The 22,663-nt window shown below is 42.4% G+C and overlaps 1 protein-coding gene across 1 annotated transcript in view; it reads right to left on the bottom strand.

Moving 5' to 3' along the window:
* Nucleotides 1-354: 354 nt before the first annotated feature.
* FYB1 (FYN binding protein 1) overlaps nucleotides 355-22,663 on the bottom strand; it is a 51,393-nt gene continuing 29,084 nt past the window's right edge. Inside the window, exons 10-19 of the mRNA XM_081881434.1 lie at nucleotides 22,384-22,406; nucleotides 21,529-21,598; nucleotides 19,551-19,694; nucleotides 18,728-18,759; nucleotides 17,042-17,111; nucleotides 15,607-15,712; nucleotides 12,287-12,449; nucleotides 5,099-5,132; nucleotides 3,590-3,624; nucleotides 355-3,446 (exon numbers count right to left, since the gene is read on the bottom strand). Coding sequence (XP_081737560.1) covers nucleotides 3,424-3,446; nucleotides 3,590-3,624; nucleotides 5,099-5,132; nucleotides 12,287-12,449; nucleotides 15,607-15,712; nucleotides 17,042-17,111; nucleotides 18,728-18,759; nucleotides 19,551-19,694; nucleotides 21,529-21,598; nucleotides 22,384-22,406 — 700 coding nt within the window. The 3' untranslated portion in view covers nucleotides 355-3,423. The remainder of the gene's footprint in view (nucleotides 3,447-3,589; nucleotides 3,625-5,098; nucleotides 5,133-12,286; nucleotides 12,450-15,606; nucleotides 15,713-17,041; nucleotides 17,112-18,727; nucleotides 18,760-19,550; nucleotides 19,695-21,528; nucleotides 21,599-22,383; nucleotides 22,407-22,663) is intronic.

The following is a 22,663-nucleotide window of genomic DNA, read 5'->3' as shown; positions in this document are numbered from 1 at the left end:
CTCTTTAACGGGCAAGCCAGACAAACTTATTGAACACCTGTCTCCTACTTTTTCTTCTTCAGGATGGCTTTGCCCGATATTCCAGAAGCAGAGATTGACAAATATGGCTAAACTATTGGAAGGGTTTTACTATTCGACCCACTCTGAGGCTGTTTTGTTTTTAGCTATCTCTGTTTATTGTGATGTGGGGTTTTTCTTTTCTGTGTCATAATTTTAATTGTGTAGTGCCACACCCTAGCATCCATGTAGAAGGAGGATGGGTTAGAAATACGTTTCATAATCAAAACAAACGAATAAGATGCCTTAACTATGGGTGAGCTTGGAGTGAAGAAATGCACAAGGAGAATGCTGCCGTTTAGAAAACCCATAAAATCTTTAATGTTTCCCAAAGCATGAGAGAATGTAAAACAAAATCTATAGAGAATAAAAACACAAGATTAATATATATTAGCATAACAAGATGCTACTATAATTAAGTGATGGGTGCCAAGGCTGGAATCTCAGAACGCAGCATAAAATAAAGGATTGAAAACGACATAAATTACATTCATGATTGTTCAATGAAAACACTCCACAGAAGCTTTGTTTTGTACCAAGCACAATAAGTTAATTTTAGAAAACATATTCCTTGGTTATCTGTGAGGGCGGCACATTTCCTCTGTCACTCTGAGTCAGCAAGGAGCTTCAGCGCATGTGAGAAACTGTGCATGCAGTTGTGTTCCATGTGTGTTTGCGTGTTGTGTGGTTTCTCATCTGACCCAGATGCCAGTTCTGAACAGGTATTCCCAGTCTCATGAAAGGCAAAACGGTTTATCAGCTGTCGGTAGGGAAGCTGTGGGTTAAATGCACGATACCTACTCCCTCCCTGTTCCCTTCTCTCCTGATCCACATTAGTGCTAATTATGGCACCCACTTATGCATATGGATGCAAACGCATCCCTATCATCTTGCAACCTTTACTACTAAAAACCTGTAATTTCCGTTGTGCAGACTTTGACGTTCATTGTCACTCAAAGTAGTGTGGTCTTTGTCTGCTGAACAAGTATTGCTGCATGAGGAACCATTTGCGCCCAGTCTTTTCTGTCAACTAGCAAAGCCAGAGGCTTGTTTTGATATTAGACTAATCTCTTATGATGGAGACTGAACTGTGTATGAAGTGTTTTCTCACATATTCTGCAGCACAACTGATATAAACAGTTCAAACAAACAATACAGTGCCCAGGTCCTTCCTCCATCCCACCCACCCCGCAAAGTGCATTACAAGTTGAAAAAGCCAATGGTCCATCTCAAAGTGTTCATTTATTGGGGAGGGAGAGGTAGATCAAAGCAAGTAAGAGGGAGTTGGGCCATGCAGACCTTCATAGAAGAATATTTGCATATTCTCCAATAATATTTAACAGAACAGCCCCTACTTCTCCACTACCTGTCTGTTCTTGTGGGAGGAGGTGAAAAAACTGCCTCTATTTTGTCCTTATTCTGCCTTTTGGAGAGATATTGGGGATGTGTTTTAAGATTTGTATCAGTTTGAGCTGCATTAAAATTCTTCAGGCTTTAGTCCCTATCTCTAGAGCCTAGAACGCCGGAGCATTTTATGTGTGTGATGCAAATTAATATGCATGCATGCAAAAAGCCATCACGCTGCTTCGTTTCATGCGACAAGACAGCTAGCAAGGCAAGAGTGGGTGGGGGTTAAATGCACTCGAAGAGAACTTGCTGCAAGATTGTTCAGTTCTTGTTACAAACCAAATTATCATGGGCAGGATAGCTTAGCTGGTACAGCGTGAGACTCTTAATCTCAGGATTGTGGGTTCAAGCCCCATGTTGGGTGATAGGTTCCTGGATTGCAAGGGGTTACACTAGATGGCACTCGTGGTCCCTTCCAACTCTACAAGGCTATGATTCTATGGACAGTTTGCTAATGCAGCCCGCTTCTAAAGCCAGAACGTACTGTATTTTTCCATGTATAACACGCCCTGTGTATAAGACTCAAAAAGACTATTTTGGGGGACTCAAAACTAAGAAAATGGGGGAAGATTGTCCAGAGTTGTTGAGCTTCTTTTTTTTGGGGGGGGGGGATTGCTGAGAATCACTCACCTGCCTGAACAACGCTTCCTATCACACGCAACGCAAAAGTCACCAAATGTCTGACCGCTCGCCAGCGGCAGCTGCCTATCGCCCGCCCAATTGCCGCTGCAACAGCAAATTTAAAAAAGCCATTTCCACAGCCACCAATCACTCGCACTACCACCGTTGACAATCTCTGGCTTGCGGCACCAACCAATCACTCATCCCCCCTCAGCGCTACCCATGTATAAGACAAGCCCAATTTTTAAACATTGTTGTTGGTTAGTTGTTTAGTCTTGTCCGACTCTTCCTGACCCCATGGACCGCAGCACGCCAGGCACTCCTGTCTTCCACTGCCTCCTGCAGTTTGGTGAAACCCATGCTGGTAGCTTCGAGAACATTGTCCAACCATCTCATCCTCTGTCGTCCCCTTCTCCTTGTGCCCTCCATCTTTCCCAACATCAGGGTCTTTTCCAGGGAGTCTTCTCATGAGGTGGCCAAAGTATTGGAGCCTCAGCTTCAGGATCTGTCCTTCTAGTGAGCACTCAGGGCTGATTTCCTTAAGAATGGATATGTTTGATCTTCTTGCAGTCCATGGGACTCTCAAGAGTCTCCTCCAGCACCATAATTCAAAAGCATCAATTCTTTGGCGAGCAGCCTTTTTTATAATCCAGCTCTCACTTCCATGCATCCCTACTGGGAAAACCATAGCTTTAACTATACGGACCTTTGTTGGCAAGGTAATGTCTCTGCTTTTTAAGATGCTCTCTAGGTTTGCCATCGCTTTTCTCCTAAGAAACAGGTGTCTTTTAATTTCGTGACCGCTGTCATCATCTGCAGGGACATTATTCTCAAGTAAAAAAATCCTTGTCTTATACACGGAAAAATACGGTACTGGTGAGCAAATGAACACAATGTATAACTGATAGAGAAGAGCTGTAATAGGCCGGGGATGCTTCAGGTGTGAGAACAGGGTATATCAAGTACACAGAAGTGTGACTAATTTCATCTGTGAAATATTTTAGAAGTGTATGCTTTGAGGAAACAAACAAAATAAATTTGCAAAATGAGAACTGGGTGGTTGCCTGAATAATTTAATATTCACCATACTGGTGGAAGAGGGAAGTGGTTTGGAGATTTGCTTCCTCAACCTGATCGAGGAAAATAATGACATGTCCCATCAACATTGCAATGCCTTCATTGTGAGACCTGCTTTACAGTTCAGAAGCTGGCGAGATAGCTTAACCAAATCGTTGTACCTATGCAGACAACAACCAATGTGAGGAATACATTTCACTCTTGCATCAACCACTTGGTGATTCAGAGTAGATGAAGCTCAGGATGAAGGGAAATCCACAGTTAATCGTTGTCATATATGCAGCCTGTGGGAGCAGGGGAGAAATGTAAACGTAAATACAGTATGAAAAATGCCTACCCTTGTTATAAAAAGAACACAACCAAAATAAAATACTTCTGTTTACTCAATCCCAAATCATTACAATTCTGTTGGACATGTGTAACGTACCCTCATCAGCGATATCATCATATATTTCTTCATCACTGTAAGTTTAGAAAGAAAAAAGAAAATCAATTGGTTTAGTTTCTTTCACATATATTAGGAACAGAGGAAGCCGCCTTATAGAAAAGCACGGCCCATTTGACCATATTCCATGGAGAATGGACCATTTGACCACGGTCCATTCTCTCATTGTTCCGTGGCTGAGCCATGAGAAAATCTGAGCTTACTTGAATTGAAGCTCAGGTAAGCAAAGCCTCTTTTTTCTGGCTTTTCTGTGCATCTGATAAGTTAAGTAAGTAAGAGTAAGTAAGATCATATTTTCACAAGGCACGGTCATAGAACAATGAGGAAAGCTCTCAGACCCAGGGGGAATTAATTGGTACACAAAAGAATCAAAATGCAGGTCAAGTAGAAGTGTGGATGATGATGATGATGATGATGATGATGATGATGATGATGATAATAATAATAATAATAATAATAATAATAATAATAAATTTGTATTCCGCCCATCTGACTGGGTTGCCCTAGCCACTCTGGGCAGCTTACAGCATGTATAAAAACATAGTAAAACATTAAACCTTAGAAAGGATGAACCCTTAGAATCAGATCCCACTTACCATATTTTTCCGTGTATAACACGCCCCTGTGTATAACACGACAACTATTTTTGGGGACTCAAATTTATGAAAATGGGGGAAGATAACCCCCGTGTATAAGATGACCCCCATTTTTTAACATTATTTTAGAGTAAAAAAAACCTAGTCTTATACATGGAAAAGTACGGTATATATTAAAAAAGTATTAATTTGTTTTAGAAATCATTTAAATGTTTTTAAGACAAAGCATATGAAGAAGAAGAAGAAGAAGAAGAAGAAGAAGAAGAAGAAGAAGGAGAAGGAGAAATTGGGCAACAGGTCAACAGGTGCAGGGCAAGACATACTGAATATGGAAATGTAGAATTGGAAGGGACCACGAGGGTCACCTAGCCCAAGCCTCCGCAATGCAGGAATCTTTCGCCCAACATGAGGCTCAAACCCACAACCTTGAAATTAAGAGCCTCATGCTCTACCAACTGAGCTATTGCGTTGCATATGCTGTTCATTTCAATACAGGATAAATTCTGAGTGGATTTTACCCAATATATTATTGCCAATAAACAATGAACATGATGATTAACACTATCCTTATATATAAAAAAAATCAACAGGAAAAACACCTGGCTTTCAATTCTGACAATTTCTTTTGTTTCTGTGAAATTTTCCAGAGGAACAACTTAGCAATATTCTATGGGAAAGTCTTCATTTACATAGTGTTGCCGGGGTGTGTGTGTGTGTTCCTGTTGCTACTGGAAGGTGCTACTGGAAGGAATTTTTTTATTTTGTTTTGACTATGGCAGACCAACACAGCTACCTATCTGTAACTGTGTGTTCCCTGTTTGGGAAGCAAAACTGTTTCACTAGCTTTGACAATACTGTATTATAAAAAGTTTCAAGATGAAAACATTGCACTTACTCATCCACTATGCAGCTTCTCCGGACATAACCATCTGTAAAATCAAATTATAGGTACATAGTTATCATCAGCTGAAGCTGATATCACTCTTCTGAGCTGAAAGAAAAACACGAGGCAGGAAGGTGAAAACGATAATGCAGAAAGGACATGTGCCTTCTAGGGATTCTATCCCTACCCTGTGAAATGTGTTTACATTTAGCTGGAACCGACACCCTGCTATCTGAAAATAAGATTGTAGGTGTGTATTATAGGAGGTTATAGGTTTGTGAAATAAAAATTGGCAAATACCTCACCACCACCGATTCAGAAGCTTGTTTCTATATTTTACCATCGTTGTCCAGAGATCATGCAAAGGGCTGTTCTCAGAGATGGCTGCTGCCGTCGGGACTGATAGGGTGGAAGGCAGGGAGGCCAACAGTAGGTGGCACTAATGACAGGCATAGCCACCCCTGGCAAGAGGCAAGCAGACCAAGGTTGGTGGGGCAGCAACCTGATGGACTAGCCTCCGCTGCATTTTGTAACTGACAACTTACCAGTCAGTAACTCACAATTCTACATGCGAGCAGTCTAAAGCCCTGGATACAGCCCTTCAAAGTGAAAAAGTGATGCTGCGCAATGATTCTCATTACAAAAAGGGACAGAAGATGTTCCTCCATCCCCACAGCAATGCATTGCACTTTCTTTGACCTCTTTCTTTTGATGGTTTTGCAAACTTGGAAAGGAAAATGCACATTCAGTGCTGATAAGTGTACTGAAGACTCATGCATCTGTCTGCCACAGCAAAAACTGTCTAGAACAGGACAAGTTTGAATGGATGCGACAGGCATTTTCAGAAATATACATCAAGGGTATTCTATACCATCACCTATTGAGCTTGGAAATATTTTAACTTGCTATCATAAACCTTAATTAAACGCTGAGTAAATTTTTAAAAAACCCCTTCTCCTCGCCAATCTTTGGTTGCTCTGCAGGCTGCGTTCTCGTCATCCACAGCGCTAGAATGATTTTTAAAAACAGGGGACAGGATTCTGTGCCCTGCAGCAAGGCTGCTTTCTCCTGCATGGAAGTGAGAATCAGCAATTGCACTGCTGTCACTGCTGTGGTACAAAAATAAAATCTGTCTGTCATGTTCCTACTGTGCTAAGGGCCTTGGCAGAATTCCACAGCCCATTTCCTTCAGAACTTTCAGAGTGACTTTTCAGAGGACTATGCTTGCCTTGCACATTGCAGCCTTTGTGACTCAGTTTCCCATCTGGAAAAATAGGAAGAATGAATGATACTGTACTTTCTTTCCTCCACAGCAGCAGTTGAAAACAGCAAGGCAAACATTCGGAACCTGATAATGGAACTCCCTCGGTGGCCTTTGAAACCTGAGTTCCTGTCATTCATTTCAAGACAGGAAGACTTCCCCTTAAAGGAGGGACAATACCACAACTTCAGGACAACTCCCTTGGGGAAATGAGCTCATAACGACTGTATTCTATTCCCCTTTCCGGTCTCGCATCAAGATAATCTCTGCCATTAGCAAGCCGTTCAGAGCAAATCATCGATTTTTAGTGTCAAGGCCGCACAAAATATGTAAATCACATTGTGTTGATAGAGAGGATGTCTTTCTTGAGTGTGAGCTGGCAAGTCCCTTAAAGACAACCCATGTTAGTTAGTTTTTTTGTGTGAAGTGGTTATTGCAATATTGTCACTACCCAAAGAAGCAAAAGCCACTGGGATGTTTGTGTTGTTTGAGGTTTGCATGAGTAATGCCTGCTTCCCACCCACATTAGCAAACCCTGAAATCCAGAACTCTACATATGAGTCTTTACAATTCAACAGAGTACAAAGTATGGTGCAAGGTTTTTTCCAGGGGGTTATAAACTGGATTGTCATGGGGGAAGTATCCAAAAGAGTAGTTCTTCTAGCATAAGGATTTTCCGCTTATGCAACAGGACTTCCCCGCCCTCTCCTCTCCCTATGCCCCCCTCCACCTATTCCAAAGGGGACAGGCAGCCCACAGAACAAGGGGCATTCATAGGGAGAAGAGAGGGATGTGCAGTCAAATGTGCCCCAGTGGAACTACCGTATTTTTCGCTCTATTAGATGCGCCGGACCATAAGACGCACCTAGTTTTTAGGGGAGGAAAACAAGAAATAAGAAAGCAACGCAAAGCATCCTGAACTAAGAGGGAGCAATCCTCCATCTTCGCTCAGGAGGCTTTGCGGGGCTATCCCTGAAGCCAGGAGGGCAAGCAGGATCGGTGCGCACCGATCCCTCTTGCCCTCCTGGCTTCAGCGAAAGCAAGCCTCCTGGCTCCCCCCCCCCCCACCTCCCACAAGAGCCGCACGCTCTTTAAAGGGAGCACAGCTCTTGGGGGCTTTTCTGGGAGGTGGGGGAAGGGACAGAGCCCCACGCTCCCCCACCTCCCGCAAAAGCCAGGGATAGCTGCGCGAAGCCTCCGCTCCCTCTTGCTCTTCTGGCTTCTGGGATAGCCTCGCAGCCTGCATTTGCTCCATAAGACGCACACACATTTCCCCTTACTTTTTAGGAGGGGGAAAGTGCGTCTTATAGAGCGAAAAATACAGTATTTCATTGTTTACTGCCCAGGGGATCTGAGTGGTAGCATATCCAAGCACAACTGGCAGCCAGAAGGGCAGGGCTAGTAGGGTAGGGTGAAGAAGCTGTCTCCCAAGGCATGGGCACCCTGCCCGCCCCATTGCTGGCATCAATTTCCAGCGAGATCTTGCAGTATCTCCCCGACCCTGCCACTGCCACCAACATGCAACCGACTGTGCTATGCTTTATTTAATTTGTAATTGTTTCACTTTTGTTTCCAACTTCTGTAATTCTCAGCCACTTAGCTTCATTCTTTGGGCCAAAGTCAGGAGATAAATCTTCAAAGCGAACTAGCAAATCCTCTCACAACATGACAGATTTTTTTTCTTTGTTTTTTCTTTATTTTTTTTCTTTTCCTCTATTTTGTTCCTTCAGAAATTTTCTATTCTCTACATAATTTCCTTTTTCTTCACATGTAAAGAGATAGTCTAATGTTTGTAAAGATATGTAAATTTTTAATCAATAAAGAATTAAATTTGAAAAAATTAATCAATTCCGGGAGTTGTAGTTTGCTCCTTAGGGAGCTACAATTCCCAGCACCCTTAACACACTGCAGTTCCTAGGACTGGGCGGGGGGGGGGGAGGAATTTGCTTTATGTACACAGCTTAACTTGTCCAGTTTTCTTTCCTCCTTCCAAATTAAAGCCCTGGGTCTTCCCAATGCGATGAAGGGATGTGGGGAGAGGGTGTCTCCTTCCATCCCTGCAATGGTCCACCTCCCCAACTCTGCTATTAGCCTCAGGATTTGGCAACTTCTCTCCCACAGCTTATAAGCTGCTTCCGTTTGTGTAGAAGATTTCACCGGGGAAAGAGCTGGGATAAAAGGTTAAACCTCCTGGGAACGTACAGTCATATGTGGTGGGATTGTTCATTAGTTAATGAATTTTGGAAACAGATTGGTATAGAAATATCGGGAATTGTGGAAAGGAACGTGGAAATAACTAAATTAATGGTTCTTATTACCCTGAGTAGTACCATGTTAAAAACTAAAGAGGAATGGAAATGGGTAAAATTGATGGTAATTGAAGCCAGACAGGTTATAGTGAGTAACTGGAAAAATGCAGAAGAGCTAGGGGTGAACCAATGGAGGAAAAAACGGAATAATATTATAATTTTAGAATACCTAACTGTGAAGCTACATAGAATGAAAGGGTTTAAGGTCAGTGAGAAAGAGGAGGATTGGTTTGAGAAGATACTGAATTATTTGAGTAGGTGTGAACAATTTGGGGCAATTAAAATGTTAAAAGTTAAATAAAACATGGGGAAGGAGGAGTGTTAAGGTATATAGAAGTGTACATATGGTTGATTTGAATAAGTTATTATTGAATGTTATTGAATATGTATATTATTGAATATTGTATACCCAATGTATCAGCTGCCTGGGGGGGGGGTGTTCACTATTTGTGTTTTGGTGGTTGGTAAAAAATAAAATATTTTTTAAAAAAGGTTAAACCTCCTTCTCTGGGTGTTGTCTAAATCCTGATTGCCTCATGCCTATTAGTTAGAAGGAGAAGCTCACATTAAATGCAAGTGCACATTTAACATGAGGTTTAGTTTGGCCCAAGCAAAGCACATGTTATGTACTGAGTTGAATAGGATCCAAAATACAGCAGTCTGATTGGTCCTAGAACAATAGGTTTCAGAATGCAGCAGTCCGATTGGTCCTAGAACAATGCAGCAGTATGATTGGTCCGCAGGAGCCACCCAATCCAGCTCCAGGTGGAAATGAATCCGCAACCTGATTGGCCTACAGGAGAATCCCGGAATTAGCTAATCATGTGCGGCCCATTGTGTAACTAATGTATATAAAGCAGATATTTTGGGGAAACTTTCATTCATCACTACTATGAGCTGAATAAAGACCTTGAAATCCACACTCGACTCAGAGTATATTTCAGCACAGCTGCTCCCAAGGCATTTTGCTACCCAAGAGGAAGGAACAAAATGGCGACCTTCCTCGGAATTTCATGGACAGATGCTGGGTCTTACTTCGACACACAGGTAACAGGACAACATCCTTGGTTACATTTGGGTGCAGCGGGCTTGGAGGGGATTTTAGGAGTCACAGGGCAGGCCACATGTTGCACACCCAGCTCTGCCCTCCATCACGTCCCTGCTGTTCCCCATCTCCCAGTATCTGTGGCCTGAGGCAGGTACTACACACTGCCTAACAATAGGGCCAGGCAAAAAAGCTGGAAATTGCAACCTTATTTCCTAGCTATTTTACTGGCTGAGCGATGGCTCAGGGATTGGTTATGGTTATCATTACTATTTTTTAAAAGATTTCAAATGCTGCATTTTACCCTGAGCCTCTGGGAAAGGGTGGGATACGAAACCAGAAATAATAACGAACCCCCTCAGCTGCCGACAATTTCTGTGGAAGCTGACAAGGCAGATGTTCAGGCCTTGTGAGAGAGGGTGGAGTTTGCTCAGTTGTTCTGAAGATAGCCAAGCCACGTCATCTGTCATTAGTTTCACTATAAAAAAAATGCGAAGAATGTCTGGTTGTGGGGGGGGGGGGAGTTTTAAATAGTTTTCTGCTCTCGTATGGCTGCTCTGCTTTGAGGGGAATGAAAAGAAGGGCAAAATCCAATAGCAGCACCTCATATTTTAAATATATATAAATTCTTAAAAATCTAGGTTACAACAATTATGAGAATTGCCACAGTTTCATTATACACATTTGGACATAAATGTGGGGTTTGTGCATTGCGGGAAGAGAGTCTCAATAATTTGCATGGAAATTGAACGTGCCTGAATATATATATTCTTGGATATATAGAAAAATAAAGGAAATTTGCCTTTATTTTATAATCTGCATTAGAGGAATCTTTGCCCAGGAAGACACTGGGAGGAACTCCTTATTTTTCTTCACAAAATATCCTGTTGTTGGCAGAAGCGACCGGACATCCTTTGTGAGTCCTCAGGGGAATGCTACCTCTTTCCCCTTTCTAAGACATCTGTAGGCAGATAAAGTGAAAGGTCACAAGCCCCACGCCACATTCCTGTCATTCCACAACCCATACTCTCACTGAGGAGAGGGGGAGAGAGAAGAAGAAGAGGTCTTGTGGGCTATTTATTGATTATTCATTCAGACATGTTTGCACAGCGTTTGCTGGAAAGTTAGAAAACGTTATAACTCATTCTTATTTATGTGCCTTATACCACTTCCAACAGTTGTGGCTTCTATCAAAGGATCCTGGGAAACATAGTTTAAGGCACCTGAGAGCTGTAGGATTTTTCGGGGGGTGGGGGCACGACGGTTAAAGTGGTATAAATAAGCTTTAAATGTATAGTGCGGATGCAACTTGTGTTGCATCAAGCAAATGCTATCCAACACTTTCCACTGCAACAGATTAGCACTTTAATTTGGCATTTAATGACATTGGTAAAGATAAAGGGACCCCTGACCATTAGGTCCAGTCGTGGACCACTCTGGGGTTGTGGCGCTCATCTTGCTTTATTGGCCCAAGGGAGCTGGCGTACAGCTTCTGGGTCATGTGGCCAGCATGACTAAGCTGCTTCTGGTGATCCAGAGCAGTGCATGGAAACGCCGTTTACCTTCCTGCCGGAGTGGTACCTATTTATCTACTTGCACTTTGATGTGCTTTCAAACTGCTAGGTTGGCAGGAGCAGGGATCAAGAAACGGAAGCTCACCCCGTCGTGGGGATTCGAACCACCGACCTTCTGATCGGCAAGTCCTAGGCTCTGTGGTTTAACCCACAGTGCTACCCGCATCCCTACATTGGACATTGACATTGGAGACCAAGCCTATTCTCTGCTCTTAGTGACCCCATCCACTGAGAGTTAAGTATAAGCCTTTATCTGTAGTCCTGCTCCTTCTCACCTGCACACAGCATCACTCATACGGTCATTTCTTAGAGACACTGAAACCTGACAAAATGTTGGAACCTGGCTTTTCTATGCACAAAGATGCTGGCAAACTGTCTTTATTGATCGTTCTGGATGTGGTCTAGCCAGCAACACAACTACTATTGCTAACACAACGATCAGATCAGAGCAGAGCCATATTAAGGCTGGTTGCAGCCCTCTAGAATCCAATGGTTTTCCAGCCTTGCAGCCCAGAAATAATCTCTCATTAGAGAAAGCTTATATTTGTCTCTTCTTGCTTACTCCCTCAACTATGATGCACATGCATGATATATTAATTGTGCAGTTATTTATGCACCCACTGAAACTATTAGCAGGTCACTTAGGCAACATGGTTTCACTCAAGGTGGACTGAGTAAAATCAACAGCACTAAAGTGCATTGTGGCTTTAATTTCAGAAGCTAGTGTTTTATTTAATTCTACAATGAATTACTTGAACCTGCTTTCAAAGGCATGCCCTGGATAGAAGAAAATATGCAGGATTTTTGCAAGGATATATTAAAAAATAATAGGGGAAATTAGGGTTCTGTTAGCAGTTGCTCAGAGTAAGTTCTATGACTAATCTGAACATGATTTGGGGCAATCGCTTGTAATGTTTATCTAGATCCCAGTGTTCTGGGACACATAAAGAGCCCCTGCACCTTGCTATCTGTGTACCATAAAGCAGGTTGTCCTTATGTTTTGGTACTTACATTTCCCCTCTTCATTCCTACACAGGACTTTAGTATCATCCACGTTCTTTATAACCTCAACCAAATCTCCTGGCTTCACTTGTAAGTCTTTTGAGCCTCTCTTCTTAGCAGATGGTGCTCGGGATATGGTTGTAGTATACAGAACTCGGATATCACCTTCATACTGTGAAAATCAAAATAAAATTTGATTGCACACACAAAAAAGCATTACATGCAAAGTTAAAACCACACTTTCTTCTTACAAACAAGAAGAGTTTGGATTTGATATCCCGCTTTATCACTACCTGAAAGAGTCTCAAAGCGGCTAACATTCTCCTTTCCCTTTCTCCCCAACAACAAACACTCTGTGAGGTGAGTGGGGCTGAGAGACTTCAGAGAAGTGTGACTAGCCCAAGGACACCCAGCAGCTGCATGTGGAGGAGCAGAGGCGCAAACCCTGTTCACCAGATTACGAGTCTACCGCTCTTAACCACTACACCACATTGGCTCCCAGAAGACACGCTCAAGCTATGTTTTAAATCTCAAGGATACTGGGCCCACTGGCATTGTTGTTGTAGGTGAGCCAGAACAAAACCCAGTAGGCTGGCATAGAGTCTATAGAAATCTGATGCTCAAAGGACAGAGCTGGGAAAGAAGACAAGATGTATACAACCTGGATGACTTTAAGAGAGGATTCCATAGTTGTTAATGCCCTTATGCCTGGTAAGAAGCGAAAGAATATGACTTCTGTCCCCATTCACAAAGCAGGCCTGTCCCATCGTTGGGTCATAATGCTCTTAAAAGTGCAAGTGTTTAACAGTCACAAAATAGCAAGGGGTTTGCTACATATTAAATAGCATGTGGAACAGCTGGGGGGGGGGAGTACAGAAAAGGGCAACCGAAATGAACATGGAGATGGAGCAACACCTCGAGGTTTAGAACTTTTTAGCTTAGAAAAATGGCAAAGGGGTGGAAAGTTATGCATGGTGCCAAGAAAGTGCATGGAGATAAGTTTCCCCATTTGTCTCATCGTAATAGAACTCAGGGCCATCTAAGGAAGCCGAATGGTGAAGAGATTCAGGACAGGCAAAAGGAAATACTTCTTCACACAGTGCATAGTTAAGCTATGGAAACTCACTACCAAAACAGGTAGGGATGACGACCAACTTAGCTGGTTTTAGAAAGGGATTAGACAAATTTATGGTGGATAAGGGTAGCAACACCCATGAATCATGATGGTTATCTACTGCCTCCAGGACCAGAGCAGACACTCCAAACATCCTCATTTTCCAGGGACTTCTCTGATTTAGAGAAACTGTCCTGGTTTCTGATTTGATACTGGAATGTCCCACTTTTCCTTAGGATGTTCCTATTTTCACTGGAGAAATGTTGAAGGGTATGGAGTTATCCAATCCCGTCTGAAGGCAATCCTGTACAGGGAAGTTTTCTTTAACGTTTAATGCTTTATTGTGCTTTTATATATGTTGAAAGCTGACTTTTAGAAGACATCTGAGGGCAGCCCTGTTTAGGGAAGTTTTTTAGTGTTTGAAGATTTAATCTTAGTGTTCTGTTGGGAGCTGCCCAGAGTGGCTGGGTGTGGCATTTGCCCTCTTAGGTGACATCATGCTGGGTCATAAGGAAAGGGTTAAATGAGTGTGGAGTGATTGGCAAGTGTGAACCCAAGGGGAGGAGTTAGAGTTAGAGTTAGTGTTGTTAAGGAGTCAGTCAGGTGTTAGAGGAGAGAGAAGGAGGATAAGTCTGTGGGTTGGGATAGTTTGATGTGAGAGAATCAGTTAAGAGGAGTCAGATAGACAGTTGGGATAATCAGTTAGAAGTTATTAGGAACGTATAGGCTGGTAAGACAACTAAGATTAAGAAACTGACAAGAAAAATTATCGGAAACCATAAACTTGTTAATCCTTATAAAATAAACTTGTTTATTTGGTTTAATGTTAACTCCGTGTGTACCCGAGAGAAACGGGTTGGTGGCAGCGGGGAAGCAATTACAGTGGTGGCACAGGGATCAATAGACAGTCAAACGTCCAGGGACCCTGTGTGATTGCCACACTGGGGAAACCCAGTAAGATGTGTGGCGTATAAATATTAACATTATCATTGTGGATGGGACGTCCTTATTTTCATCAGAGAAATGTTGGAGGGTATGCCAGAGGTGTTTTGTCTCTGGGATAGCAGTTCCTGGGAGAGGGTTATTGCCTACTCACCCAGCTTGTGGAATCCCCTAGTTGGCTACTGTGGAAAGAGGAGGCTAAATCCAGTGAGGGTCTTCAATTGACCGCACAATACAGTCCCACATGCATTGGATTTTACACAGGTATGCCCATTTTAGGTCCACAAGTGGTCACCCAGTGAAAAGGTATGGCCTACAGGAATGCAAGGCCTACAGTTACGGATACTGTACCTGGTTTTGTTCACAGGAGGGTGCTACATGAATGACATGCAACCATCTAAACAGTACGGTTTGCACTTCCTCTAGATCCAGCCCTCAAATGCTCTCCTGAGACAACCAATAACTTCCCCTCGTAGTCATAATGAGCTTCATTGATAGTATTTAGAATGGGGAAGTGCACCACTTTCACACATTTTCCCCCAGGGGAAGTGAAGATAAACGCTCATTCTCCCAAACAGATTTTCATAAAAGCTTTCTTGTCATTGTGTAACATTTTAAATTAAAAATCTAGTCCACAAGGAAGTAAAACACACTGAGTTTGACGGGGTGCACACTGAATATTTATGGCCATAACCTAGTGGCAGAAGCTCAACCTTTTTAAATTCAGAAAGCCTCCTCATTTGGCGTTGCTTTTGTTTTCGTTGGATTTATTATACTAGCAGGTCCCAAAGTGGGTTACAGCAGTTTAAAATCCAGAATTGAAAAGAGTTAAAAATCCAGAATTTAAAGTCAGGATAAATGCTATATAAACAGGTCATCCAGATGAGGCCTTGGTTTTGTTGTTGTTTACTTTTTGTTGTTTACATACACCTCCGTATGCACCGCCCAGGCTTGCACCCCGGGGAGGTCACTTCGGTGCAGTTTGACTTCACCCCCAGAGGCACAATTCCCTTGTCTATCAAGACAGGCAGCTGCCAAATTAATTTTAGGCAGGTGAGCTAAAACCTAGAATTTTTGTTTTATTTTTTATTTGGTAAACCTCATTAAGGCTTGTAATGTGATTTGTGGCTTTGGCAATTTCACAAAATTGGACATGTTTCTCATTTTGATTGGTGTTTTATGCTGTTTTAGTGTTTTGTATAGTTTTATTGCTCTGGTTTATGCCATTAGCTCCGCTGCCTTAAGAAACAATTTTATGAAAACAAGGTCTTACTTTAAACTTCTTTCGGAACTCTTTCTCTTCTTTCTCCATCTTCTTGAGTTTCTGCGAATCACGGTCATCTGATTTGGCTCTTGCAATGCTCAGGGACTTCGCTATGCTAAAGCGTCAGGTTGCAAAACAGAAGAAGAAGAAGAAGAAGAAGAAGAAGAAGAAGAATCAAGATTGCCAATATAAAGATTAGGTACGTTTTTATTTTACTGGTTGGCAATTAAAGCCTAGCCAAAGGACAAGCTAATTAATTAAATAATTAATTAGTCTTTTGTTAATGACATGGTTAGGTTTTCTGAAAAAAAATTAAGCACCAAATGTGGCGGAGGATTTCATCAAGAATGCAGTATGCATGGAACAGATACCGGTATTTAAATTTTCCCTCCCCTTCAAGGCAATTAGTATTATGGGCCAGGAACTTTCACTGACCCAACAGAAGGCGATTTTCAAATGATAAATCACAGCGAAGTGGCAGAGGGCATGTTTTACCAAGATCACAGTTTAAGAATAATAAATTTTATTTTTTCCCCGACCGGAGCCGGGCTCGATGCAGCTAACAGCACATAAATAACAGTATACATAACAACAGGTATCAATTAATTAAAATACATCTTAAAATTAATTCAGACAAATTAAAATCTGGACAAATGGCAGTTAACAGGTTAACATTGAGAGCGGTTAATACTTGCCAGTTTGTTTGTTTATTTCATAAAATTTACATACTGCTTGATTGTAAGGGGGGAGAACCCTCAATGTGCTTTCCAAAAAAGCACAAGACAATAAAATCATCACTAAAAATCCACAATTACAATTTAAAGCGTACCAAAAAAAAAAAAAAAAAAAAAGGTAAAACCACAATAGGATAAACTAAAGCAAATTAAACTTTCTAAGAGTCAGGGGTTGCAGAGTTGCAAAGAGAAGTTTCAATCTCCTCTCTTCATCCTAGGCTGTGTCTAGTATTTAAAGTTCTAGAACATGGGTAGGCAAACTAAGGTCTGGGGGCCGGATCCAGCCCAATCGCCTTCTAAATCCGGCCCGCAGACAGTCTGGGAATCAACGTGTTTTTACATGAGTAGAACGTGTCCTTTTATTTAAAATGCATCTCTGGGTGATTTGTGGGGCCTGCCTGGTGTTTTTACATGAGTAGAAGGTGTGCTTTCATTTAAAATGCATCTCTGGGTTATTTGTGGGGCATAGGAATTCGTTCATTTTTTTTCTTTTCAAAATATAGTCTGGTCCCCCCACAAGGTCTGAGGGACAGTGGACCAGCCCCCTGGTGAAAAAGTTTGCTGACCCGTTCTAGAAACCCGCACCATAGCTGTGAATCCTGTCACTTATAACACGTGTCATGAAGCCCTTGAGTAACAGCAAACAGATCAGCGTCTCCCCATCCCTCAGTAGGCCATTGCACACATCCTTGTTTTATACGTTTACTCACCTAAGTTCTTTTGGCGGGGGAGGGAAGTCAGTTGGCTCTACATCATCATAGACATCACTGTCTCCAGAATCTGAAATCAGAAAGCGGTGGGTTGTTTGTTTGTTTGTTTTTAAATGAAAAATAATATATAATCATTGCAACTCAGGCCCCAAATATTGTTGTTGTTTAGTCGTTTGGTCGTGTCCGACTCTTCGTGACCCCATGGACCAGAGCAGGCCAGGCATTCCTGTCTTCCACTGCCTCCCGCAGTTTGGTCAAACTCATGTTGGTAGCTTCGAGAACACTGTCCAACCATCTCATCCTCTGTCGTCCCCTTCTCCTTGTGCCCTCCATCTTTCCCAACATCAGGGTCTTTTCCAGGGAGTCTTCTCTTCTCATGAGGTGGCCAAAGTATTGGAGCCCTCAGCTTCACGATCTGTCCCTCCAGTGAGCACTCAGGGCAGATTTCCTTAAGAATGGATAGGTTTGATCTTCTTGCAGTCCATGGGACTCTCAAGAGTCTCCTCCAGCACCATAATTCAAAAGCATCAATACTTTGGTGATCAGCCTTCTTTATGATCAAGCTCTCACTTCCATACATCACTACTGGGAAGCCCCAAATATATAAACCACCAAATAAAACTTCCTTCCCTACATAGCATCTCAGGATCTGGATTAGAATAGGGGAGCCTCTTGATTTGTCTTCCACCCTCAGACGGATGGCTCCCAAAGCATTTTTTGCAGCAGCCCCTAAGTTGTGGAACTCCTATTCATCACAGAGGTGCATCTGGCCAACTTCATTAGAGTGGTACCTCGGGTTACATATGTTTCAGGTTACATACGCTTCAGGTTACAGACTCCGCTAACCCAGAAATAGTGCTTCAGGTTAAGAACTTTGCTTCAGGATGAGAACACAAATTGTGCTCTGGCGGTGCGGCAGCAGCAGGAGGCCCCATTAGCTAAAGTGGTGCTTCAGATTAAGAACAGTTTCAGGTTAAGAATGGACTTCCGGAACAAATTAAGTACTTAACCCGAGGTACCACTGTACAGTATACAGTTTTTGGCGAATGTTAAAGACTCACCTCTTTACCCTGTCCTTTGATACCTGCGATGAATATGTTTAAGGCCGCCCTATTTTTGTGAGTGTATTTTTTATTCCAAGTTTTTAAACTCTTTCAAGCAGTTTTTAAAATTGTTGTAATCCACCCTAGGACTTTAGGATGAAGGGCATTAACAACAACAACACTGATTAATAATAATGTTGCCTAATATAATACATTTGTGTATGTTATCTCCCTCAATATATGCATTTTTATTCATACTTTACCTCAGAATTTGCATTTTTCATTACTTGGGTATAGAACTGCATTGCAAAGCTCAGGAGAATGCAAATTTCAAAGGATGGCCGTAGTTCAGTTTACATATTGTTTCGGTAAGTACGCTTTGGGTAGGTTTGTCTTCAAATGCAAACTGGATCAAATGTTTCCTGCATCCTTAGCAGCTAAGCCAAGGTTTGGCTTCTTTTGTCATCCAAACATAGGATCATGGTTAATGATCCTAATCATAATCTGTAAATTTGTCCTATACTCTGGTTTACCACAACGTGTGTGAAACTGACCTTTGTGTAGAAGAAAGCTTCTGTTTGAGGATTATAGGAACTCAATCACAGCTTAATAATTGATTCATGTTTTTGATCTTATTACTTACCCTTTCCTATTTGCTTTGCTGAAGAAGTCCTGCTAGAAACAAACAAATAATAACTTTCATTAAGCACTGCAATCAGATGATCAGTTCCTATCCCAGGATATAAACGATTATGGGATATGGCTGTGTACATCATGACAAAAGGAAGAATTGTTGAGGCCACTTTATCTTGGATAACAAAAGGAAAGGGGGTGTGGGTGTGCTTTCCTTCACATATTCAACTGCAACTAATTTGTTGTCCCTTAAATATGTGAAATTATAAACTGTTTGTCATGGGTAAGACTGGATCACATCAACAAAATTGCCGGCAATGGAACAGAAGTTGGGCCATGACCTAGCTTTTCAGACATAGCTTCAGCCGAAGACATTTAGGTCCCTGAGGTAGAATCCTGAGAAATCCCCACTTTCCATTGATGATCATGTGTCATGCTCTACCAGAAAGTTTCTTTCTGCAGATCCCACTGAAATACGGTAAATAGGAGACACACAAAGCCAACAGATTTTGTTCCATGGGCCAGATCTGCCTACTTCCAACTCTGCCACCCATAATGCCACCTGAGTTGGCCATCTTACCTCGCCTCATGGTGAAGCTGTTTCTGCAAACAGGTACCTATGACTTAAGCTAAGAGGTATTCAAGGACAGAGCATGGCCCAATTTTGAAAAGGGATGTGGTGGTTTCATAGCTTTGGTTATTTGCCGTGTGGTACGATTATGTGGCTGGTTAGGCTGCTGTGAGAAGCTGTTAGTAGCGCATGATCAACACGTATATTAGCTATTAGTTTTAGTGAACCGGTTATTTTTCTTTCTTTCACAGCAGTCTCTTACGAGGAACCTCCATTATCTTCTGTCACATTGATTTTAGTTGCTGCCTCTCGTATACTTCTCTTGGGGAAATCTTTTCCCTTCAACAGATTCTTCAAAAGCCCACGGGGCCAGGAGTCACTCTTATCTTCACCATGTGGCACAGACCTTTGGAGTATGCACGCAATTATCACATTGCAGATTGAAAGACAAGATATTTGAAATGACTTTGGGTTGGGGCATTGGATTCACATCAGCAGCAACAACAGCAGCCCAAAAAATTAAAAAGGACCTTCAAGTCCATTCATACTTGCATTCTTTAGGAGAGCCTTTGCCAATCGGGTGCCCTCTGACTTGTTTGGACTACAAATCCCATCAGTCCCAGCCAGTATGCCAGTGCTGGCTGGGACTGATGGGGAGTGTAGTCCCAAATGTCCAGAAAACACCAGGTTGGCAAAGTTGTTCTTTAGGAGAACATCTCAGGGCACCACCACCACAGTACACACAACCACACCAGTATTTGCTGCAACAAACGTATTGATATAAATTAAAATGCTAAGCCCCCTAAATCCTAGATACTGATAAAGGCTAGGATTTTGATTGTTTGGGATATGGAGGGAGAATACAAGCTGCAGAGGAATTCCTGAGCTAGCTTATGCAGAACAACCTGACTGAGCTGGGGCCATCAAAGAACAACAGAGGTCCATTTGCAATACAAGAGAACTCCTTTCCCCTGCCTTGAGGTGTGAAGGATACAGGGATTTGAAAGGTTGCCAGGAAACTGTACACTTGAGGTGACAGGAAAAGGGAGTCTGGGAGCAAGGGCTGATGGGAGGAAGGAGGAGGAAGGAGGGTGGTTGGCTGTGGGGTACAAGCACTGCTGTGGGGTACAAGCCCCTCTTGAAAGGAACATGCTGTAAGATCTGGAATTCCTCCTTGCAGACTGAAGGTGTAAATAAAGGTAAGGTAAAGGGACCCCTGACCGTTAGGTCCAGTCGTGGCCGACTCTGGGGTTGCGGTGCTCATCTCGCTTTATTGGCCGAGGGAGCCGGCGTACAGCTTCCGGGTCATGTGGCCAGCATGACTAAGCCAATTCTGGCGAACCAGAGCAGTGCACGGAAACACTGTTTACCTTCCTGCCGGAGTGGTACCTATTTATCTACTTGCACTTTGACATGCTTTCAAACTGCTAGGTTGGCAGGAGCAGGGACTGAGCAACGGGAGCTCACCCCGTCGTGGGGATTCGAACCACCGACCTTCTGATCGGCAAGTCCTAGGCTCTGTGGTTTAACCCACAGTGCCACCCTTCCCCTTCCGAAGGTGTAAATAGGCGAATAAATAATATTTATTAAAGCTACGACTGTCTCCACCGTGTCTCAATTCTCCAAAGGGCCACAGACCATGGGTGAGTACAGACCATGGGCTCTTTGTCACCACTCAGCAGAGAGAGGGGGAGGCACCCAAATTTTGCAACAGCATGAAGTGTGAGCCTCATACAAACACAGCTGGACCAAGTTCTTAGTACATGGACCTCCTGATCTGTCCTGTGGCTCTAATCTGTGATCCCAGGATCAGATCAATTCACCAGCATCAGTGTGGATTTCTATGGAGGGTGAATATATAATGAATGGATAACTAGGGTCTAAAGAGTCGGATGTGCCGTTGTTTTGATGCCACACAAATATCTGTCCATGCTTCAGATTCTGGCTTACTGGCTTCTGCTTGAGAATTAAAGAATTTGAAAAAGGCTGTGCCTTAATAGAATCCATGTGAAGGAGATGAAAACAGTAAAGACTCATTAAAACAACACCCAAAGCAATTAATTCCATGGTAAAAACATTATCTCCACACCCTTCTAAGACACACTCCTTACCCAGCTGATACCATTTTATCATGCATTAATCGAGGGCTAATATTTTTATCATGAGATAATCTTTTAAACAAGAACTAAACAAGAATTCTCCATCTGCTTTTCATTATTTTGTTGGCTTTTAATGCTTACCTTGTTTGTGCATCATCATCACCCTCAATCCCATCATAAACGTCATCAGAGGGAGGAGGAGGAGGGAATCCTATTTAAAAAATTTAAAAAGGCAAAAGCAGGGCAGTATTATTATCACTACTACTTCAATTATTATTCTTTCAGTTTATGTCGCCTAATGCAAACTGTCTCTAGGCTACTTACCTCCAAAATGCACGTAAAGTAAAATAAAACATTAATACTGAAATTATCAATAATCATAGCTGTCAACTTTTCCCTTATCTTGCGAGGAATCCTATTCGGAATAAGGGAATTTCCCTTAAAAAAAAGGGAAACGTTGACAGCTATGTCAATAATAATAATAACAACAACAACAACCCTCAACGGTATGTACTGCTTCTACTGAAAAAAAACAGGATTGTTTGCACTATTTCAATTACAGCTTCCTTCATCTCTGAGAATTGACCATGCTGGCTGGTGCTGATGGGATTTGGAGTCCAACAACCTCTGGAGATCATGGCTTTCCCATTCTTGCTTTATCAGGAGGACAAGCCTTTCTGGATCATCTTGGTGCTGATGAGGGACCAGGGATGGAGGGGAAGATTCTCAAAAAGTTGTATCTTTGATTTGCTAATCTTGAAAGTGGCATTGACCTTAGTGCTTACAGGATTGGTTTAGAAATGAATATTGAAGGAGGAAGTATGAAGGCTTGGGGACTGTTATTTTTCTTTGACTATATATGGCTTGTCTGCTGATTGCTGGTAGATATCACAAACCCTGGTCATACCCCAAATGATACCTTGGGAAGTAGCTAAAAGATGGGCCCCATGACCCACAAACCTCAAAATTTGGATAGATAGGAACAGCAGAACTTACCTCCTGCAGCACTTTGACTTCCACTTTGGCCATGAGAAAACAAGAGAAGGGGAAATGGTTGAAGTCAAAGGAGAAGACAGTGCAATAAATAATGCAGTAACTTGCTTGGGAGTAAGCCCCATTGAACATGGTGGGACTTACATCCAAAGAACACACATACATATAGGAATGCACTGAAAAGTCCATGTTTTCCCCCCACACCCAAATGTCTGCAATATTCTATAACCCACATAAAGCCAGGTAATTGCCTAGAAAATGTCAAATGTGATTCAAACTGGTA

This window comes from Podarcis erhardii, assembly GCF_964252035.2.
Source record: "Podarcis erhardii genome assembly, chromosome: 11".
In the NCBI taxonomy this organism is placed as follows: domain Eukaryota; kingdom Metazoa; phylum Chordata; class Lepidosauria; order Squamata; family Lacertidae; genus Podarcis; species Podarcis erhardii.
This window is presented reverse-complemented; position numbering and strand designations above follow the sequence as displayed.